The sequence below is a fragment of the Leptinotarsa decemlineata genome, unplaced genomic scaffold (assembly GCF_025532065.1).
Source record: "Leptinotarsa decemlineata unplaced genomic scaffold, Ldec_3_MD MMD2_tig00026328_RagTag_RagTag, whole genome shotgun sequence".
NCBI classification, from domain to species: domain Eukaryota; kingdom Metazoa; phylum Arthropoda; class Insecta; order Coleoptera; family Chrysomelidae; genus Leptinotarsa; species Leptinotarsa decemlineata.
The window spans coordinates 32853499-32861464 of NW_027412688.1; the positions used below are offsets into that span (position 1 = coordinate 32853499).

The 7966-nt window shown below is 34.1% G+C and overlaps 1 protein-coding gene across 1 annotated transcript in view; it reads left to right on the plus strand.

The window, feature by feature from the left end:
• The window catches only part of LOC111506731 (uncharacterized), a 220588-nt gene extending 213919 nt beyond the window's left edge, over positions 1-6669 (plus strand). The window contains exon 6 of the mRNA XM_074182009.1: positions 1245-6669. Coding sequence (XP_074038110.1) covers positions 1245-1645 — 401 coding nt within the window. The 3' untranslated portion in view covers positions 1646-6669. The remainder of the gene's footprint in view (positions 1-1244) is intronic.
• Positions 6670-7966: the final 1297 nt, after the last annotated feature.

Sequence of the window (7966 nt, forward strand, 5' to 3'; positions counted from 1 at the left end):
ACAGGCGAGAATAACGTCTATATATCTGTACCAAAAATTAATATGTTTTTTACCCAGGTCGGAATTTACTATAGTGGTCTCCAAGCTGTTCATAAATATGTCTGCTAAAAGTAGACTAAGTGGTAAAAAACATAGAAAGTTTCAATTCTCTTTTCTTCATTCAAACAAAGACTTTCCCGGCCGGGGTCACGATTAAAGAGACCAAAATCCAGGCTAGAAGGCCATGGTCGATTGCTGAAATAACAAACGTTTCGTCTATCACCGCGGCAAATATCATTATCATTGCTGAGACTTCTAGATTTGACTTTCGTCCTCACAGTCCACTCACATACCACTGATGTCTTTAATAATGAACTTTGTATGTATTTTTTAGAATTAGAGAATTTGCAAAGACTCTCAGTTAATTTATGTTTCCTTATTAATTTAGCAGACTATTTTGAAAATATACTCATTGCAAATAAATCAAGTATAATGGAATATAGGAATGTGAATTTCATTAGTTCGGATTTCCATTGTCTAATATGATATAATATGATTTGAAATCCCTGAAACAACAAATAAAATTGTGAAATATCAAAGAATTTGTAATTATAATGACTACGAAAATGTATAAAAAAATATACAGGTTCGTATTTAAAAAAGTATATTGATGATGAAATTCAATGAACGAAACGTTGCATTGAAAAATTAGTTCACCCAGATTATAAAGCACGTGAAATAAAGCAAAAAGTTCCTTTGTCATTTTTTGATATTATTCAAAATGGAGGCGGTAGAGCAAAAAAATTAAATCTGTCATTTTCAGTTTTTTGCAAATATCTCACAAACCGTTGATGATTTCATAGATCTGAAAATACCATTGTGTTGCATCTCTAAAAAGGTAACTTTTGTTCCATTCAACCGTCCTTGTACGACCTACCGTTTCCGAGATAGCAATAGCGGTATCAGCTAAATATATTACAGTGTATCACTCTTAGTTTCAAACATAGTTAACCCAGATATTTATAAATTTGTGTTTGGAAACTTTGGTGCAGTAATGAATATTACTGGAGTTTCATTCCAACACCAAACCTCTTGATGATGATCACTTGGTGATTGAAACACGTGTCGAGGTGTTGAAAATAACGGTTTTGTGTTGGAATAAAACTCTAGTAATATTCAAGCTTTATACATCAGTACCTATTATCAGTTGATCCTCAAGCAACAAATCATCCTCCACTACCCTAACCTCATTCTTCTTCTTCCAGGAATGCATCGAAAATCCATAGAAGCCGCCGAACACCTGAAAGAAGACAGCGCCAACAGCGACCACGAAGAAACGACCTCCATGCGGACAGACGTCAGCGACACGAGCGCCACCTCCAGTCAGCCACCCACCAACCTCGTGACCTCGGGCGAAGCGGCTGAAAGTCAACACCCGTCGAGCAGTGGCAGCGCCGCCGCCCAACAGACCTACCCCGAAGATCCCGAAGCGTTCCGAAACAACTCGATCGCCTGCCTCAGGGCGAAGGCGCAGGAGCACAGCGCGAAACTTCTCAATCACAACTTGATGTTGCACGTCAGGCCGCCCCCGAGTTGCGACGCCAATGCGAATAATCTGCATCGGCAGGAGGTTGTCAGTGGCGGCGAAGGATCCGGGATGTTTTGACCCGGCTCGCAAGGGTCAGCGTAAGATTTGGTACTATTTTAAATTGTTTTTCGTCGGTACGCCACTGGGGATTGTCGGTGTTCTGTTTTTGTTCGAGTTGTTCGGGAGGTTGGAAAATAATTTGATTTGAAGTGCCGTCAATGTTTACTTGAAACTTGCAGTAGGTACAATTATTTCTTGAACGAAAGTCATTTTTGTAGTGAAAATACCCAAAAAAAACGTCGATCAAAATCATTTTATATTTTGTTTCAACATACTGACATGAAAAATACTTTCCAATAGAATTTCGGGTTGAGAATTTGTTTTTATTGGATGAATGAATGCATTATTTATCATGATGTTAATCATTACAATCACAATAGAAAATAAAAAATACATTTAATAGAATTGAACACATTTTCAACATTTCAACACTTCAGCAGATTATCTATTGATTCATCATTTATTTTTTTAGATTGTGGAAGGTTATAATCCCAAGAAAAAACAGTACGAAATATTTAATATCTTGCACCATCTCCAATCGTTGACCGTTAATTTGTATATGTAGTCCCAAACCAATAAAAATAGGTTGAGTAAGTTATGATATATGTTATTCTTTCCCAATGAATGTTTGAAATAAAACTGGAACCCAGTAAATCTTTTAAATATTTCCACATCTTCCGTGGATTGCCTTTATTTCTGTCAATATTTTTTTCACAATGTTTTGTAACTGTTCTATTTCTGTTTTTTTATAGAGATTTCAGTCCGCTTCTTCATTAATCAGCACAAATTTTTCAAAGGCATGATGTTCAATTACATATCAATTCCCCCTTTACACCTATCACAAAACCATTCATTATGAAGTCCCAAAGTCTTTTTTCTCCCCTGATCATTTCAGTTACAATTTTGTCGGGAGTATTATATGGCTCAATATTCTATGATCGTTTTTGTATTTTTTTTCCTGTGTAAGTCACCATATTGTAGTAATTACTTATTACTGAGTCGATAATACAACTATATTTTTTATGAATACATCTATGTTCACAATTTATCTGTTTTAAGCCGTTGTTCTCAATATTCCTGAATCTTTTGCTATCGTCAATCTTTTTATCGTATGATACTGTATGGCCAGGAATCCAGTGATCGTTGGTCTGACAATCATCACATAAATCTTATGGATATGTTTGGGACCTAAACCCCAAGTTTTACCACAAATCCTTTGATGTCCATAGGGACAGTTTGGCTTTGTGTAATTTTTTTTCAAGTGAGCGTTCCAGGTGAGTTTTTTATCATTGACAATGCCAAGATATCCAACACTAGTATCTACATGAACATAGACGCAGTTCCCTTCAGTGTGTAATTTCCAATTTGAATAAATTAAATCAAACTTAATCGTCTTAGAAATCTTTTGCAATGTTGGGGTCAGCCTGGAGCTTCATGTGTCTGGAAACTCTTAGGATTATTTGAATTATGTATGGGTACTGAAAAAGCACTGGTTGAAATATCCTCCACGAGCTCCAATTGAAGAAATAATTGCACAATAACGTCTCATTTACTATTTTTTCACATATCTACATAAACCAAACATTATACAATCGGTTAGGTACACTACAGAATTGTTATAAAATCACAAGTGGTATATCAACAAAGTTTCAATTAAGAAACCATTCAAGCATTAGAGTTCAGTTATGAACCTAACAAGTAAGATCCTTAAGATGAACTATTGTGCTAAGTGCTTATAAATAAATAAATCTATTTATTTGTATTAGTCCAGTATACCACAAAATATTAAATCAAATAGAACATGGAAGAAGGAAAAAATATGAAAAAGACAAGAATAAACATAAAGACATTCAACACTAATGATCAATTAAAATATAATACAAAACATAACTATGTCAAGTACATTACATAATTGTAATTAAGTCAATATACAAACAAACACTAGAGTAAAGTTTTTACTTCAAAATAAATAAAGGTATGCATTTTCATTAGTCAAGTGTTACATTATATAATTGTAATAATATCCAAATGGTAAGCTAAGGAAGTTTGAATTGAAAAAAAGACATACAAACACTAGAGTGAGTTATGAACATTAAAATATTTACAAATTTAGAAGTGAAGATGGGATTTGTTTATTTCGAAAAAATGATTTTGATAACCTTTCAAGCAAAAACCTTTCCACACCAGTATATTCGATATTTTTATTATTTTTGATTTTTGAAAATCGATCTTTTCAATATATATTTCTTGAACCATCCGGTACGGTGGATAAAATACTGAACTGATAACTAATTTATCTGATACTGCAATCTAAAGTAAACATTGATAACATTGTTAGTGGAATCGTAAACTTGATTCACGCGTGACACTAGATATCAGTTTTTTGAGATTTACAGTAGAATTTATGAAGAACTTTTTCGAAACCCAACTTATTTTTTCAATGGACGATCTCAAAATGGTAGATGTAGATCTCAAACAACGAGAAATGCCTAAAAATTTTATTCAAAGTAAAATTGCTAAACAAACTGTCAACATCGAATTATTGATGAAGTATGATGTTTTAATATTTCCAACCTTATAACAAATGTAATATGAGTTGTAGTGCAATATAGCAGGGGTAGAAACATTTCAAGAACTCCTAGACGTTGACGAAAACTTTGGGAGTTTTGCAATTAGAAAAATGTTTAACTACCCTCAACTGTAGCAATGTGTAAATTTATATAATTTTGTAAATATATAGATAAGATTATGGAAAACTTGTAGATTTTTTTAAATTATTTGTATAAAAACTGTATATTATTAGGATATAATTTCCAACTGAATGACTGTTGGAATAATTACGTTAGATATAGGAATTTGTATTCAAAAAATTCATTGTTTTTTTTTCTTATAAACCTTACTTGTGATTCAGATCATATTCAAAATTAAAAAAAAAAGTAAAGGTATTTTATTAAAGCACTGAATTCTAATTGAATGTCAAAAATGAGATATCTAGCCTAACCTATAAAATATCATTTATTTTATATATTTTCAAGCTGACCTGTATCATAGGGGATACATTTCGAATTCATTCAGTTCCATATGGCATGCCACAAGGATTCATTTTGGGACCATTGTATTTTTATTCACACATTCGAATTTACAAACTTGAAAGCATACAATATTCATTAATTCAATAGATAATCTTGAAAATTTAAAAAAAAATGTAATCAGTGATTCAAATAAAATATTGTAAGGCTGACAAATCAAAATTGAATTTAAATTTTAATAAATCTTCATAATCGTACATATTCAAAAAATACCTGTCAAAGTCTAGTGGAATTTATATTTTAGTGAATAGCGAATACCTACTTTGAATATTCATCTTGAACAAAATTTTTGGGAGAGTATGTTGGTCAAAATTTGTTGTATTGAGGTATTAAGAAAAAATATATTATTTATTCTTTAGGAAATCAGAAATCCTTGTCTCAGTTTAAGATTCATATACATACATACCCAATAAAAAAAATTATTGTTCGATTTGATTTCATTATAAAAATAAAAACAAACTACTTTGTTCACAGAATCAAAAACAAAATTAGACATTCTGTCCTAAAAAGTACCAACAATTAACAGTCATTCAACAAGACAATTGAAGGATATTTCTCGTAAAAAATTAAACATATATTGGAAAAAATCAACTTATTCAGACAAAAAATGCATGACAATATTTCAAGTACATCTTTGGATTATTGAAAAAATACTACATTCAAAATTAATCCTATGAAATATGAAAATGCAGAGATGTATGATCTTATTCAAGCATGTTCATTTCAGAACAAACCTCCAAAGGAGTTTCTATTTTATTGCTCAATATATTCAATATAATGTTCAATAGTGGGAAATGTTCCCTATTATGAACTGTTCTCTCTAGAGAATTATTATAATAAAGTGAGTTGAATGGCCCGGTATTCTTGACACTTAAATTCCAAAAAGCTCCATTCTCTTGATTTTGACGAACTAGTCATCATCTGTTCACAAATTATCTGATACTTTGGAATGTCATACCATCGTGACTTTTATGACAGATCTTTCATGTGTTACAAAGGTTTCAGTGGTGTCATTACCCTTCTCGTTGTACTGGGTATTTGCTTCTCATGATAGTTGAGACAGTAGATATTTTTATAATTTCTGCGATATTTACACTCTGGTAGAAATTCTGAAAAGAATCTAATTTGCAACGGTTCAGATCTGATGAAATTAGCATTTTTTACACCGAAATTATGAAATTACTTTGTGAATTTTATTTTGGTGGCATGCGTTTGTGTACACCCACTCCATACAGACTTTTTGTGAGGGATGAAATTATTGTTTTTGACTTCTTTTCCACCTATGATATGAATTAATGATGATATTTATTGTCATGAGTTCCTAGCGAATATAAATATTTCACAAAATACATAGGTATCTGAACACAGTTCCATATTAAATAGTTTTTGACTCGGAGTTTGAAAGAGTCAAAAACTATTCAGTTGAAAAATATCTGGTTGAAAATTATTTTCCCTATAGTCTCTGAAACTAGCACTTTCAGGTTAAAATTTCTCGGAAATTCGAAGTAGAGGCCCAATTTTGATGTTAGATTTGAATTCAGTGGCTCAAACATATTTTTCCAGGTATTCTGGTAAAAAATCCTTGTAAACTTGTGAAATCATTACGGTACTTTTGAAGACCTGTGGGGTTTATAACCGTTCCCTATATTACGAGTTCCTACTTTGCTCACTTGATTTTTTCAACCGTTTATCCCTACCACAAATACCTTACAAATTGTCGACCATTATTATCTGTCTACCCATTCGAGTGATAACCATGAAACTTATTTACGTACTTAGGAATGTTCATACGAAGTGCAAAAAGTTGAAAATAATTTTAGTTAGTAGTACTAGCGACACAACACAGTCAGTGTAGATAACGTACTTATGTAAAAAAAGTAGGAATATATTGCGTTGCGCAAATTTTATTATTGCAATTAAATGTCGGGAATAAAGTGTATGTGTTCGACGAAAATGTATAATAAAAAAATATATAATAACTTGGCATTTTTATTCATCCTCAATCGATTCGTCATAGAAAACAACACCGCCGATTTTTTTTTACATGAAGTATCTGTAGAGTAGGTAGGGTGAGTGTAAGCCCACAGCACTAGGCCACATTTGATCCATTGTACATCCTCTCGAGGAGTTGTCGTCCTAGGTCATCGTCCATCCTGTCCTTTCCAGGAAGGTGGACATGTCACTGGAAGACATCTCCTTTATATCGGCAGGTGTAGGCCAAGACTCGCCGAAAACACACTCTCTTATTGACGATAACTCCGGGCACTCGCATAGGACATGCCTGACAGTCTCATCTTCCTGTTCACACATTCTGCATAGAGATGTCTCAACTAGCCCTATATTATAGAGGCTAATAGGGTGTATGGCTACTGGGTCCTAAAATTCTTAGTCGAGCCGCTTTCTTGGCTAAATAGTCGGCAATGCGATTACCTTTACTCCTGTCGTGCCCTTCAACGCACCTCAGGATAATGTTATTATCTACCGAGGCCTTGGCTAAATCTTGGTGACACTCTAGTACTAGCCCTGAGGTTATACGTTGTCTATTCAAGGCTGATAGGACTTGTCTGCTGTCAGTGAAGATTGTTATGTTTTTGCCAGAAATTCCTTTCTTGGTTATTTCTTTTGTGGCGATTGAGATACCAGCCAGTTCTGTTTGGACCACGCTGATTATTTCTTCCCATTCCCCACCTAATCCTTGGGCTTAGTGATCTGAAGTACACTCCACATCCTGAGCCTTCTTTGGTTCTTGAGCCGTCTGTATATATGCGTATTGCATCTGTAGCATCTGACTCTGTGTTCTGCTTAATTTGTATTTTGTAGGGTTTATTAAACACAAACCTGGGTTCAATTGCATCATTAGTTGCCTGCAGCAGAGGTTGCGCAGTAAGCGCTTCCTGCCATAGGCCCAGCCTCAATTGACCCATTTCTACTTCGAGGTTTACACCAGCCGTGCGCAATCGTACCATGGCCATTAACGCGCCTCCTTAACGTACAGGTCCAGAGGGGTCAGACCCGTAATTAATTTCATTGCCGCGGTTCTCATGACTCCTGTGATGTTTAGACAAGCCAGTCGCTGTATTTGATGTAATTTTTGGATGTCCGTTGCTTGCAGAACTTTCGGTCCACATGCAATGGCTCCATACGTTAACATAGGTCTTATTATTGCAGTGTAGATTCAGGTGACCACACTAGGTGTAAGGCCCCAAGCGCGTCCCACTGTCCTCCGACATTGCTCATAAGCTCAACGTAC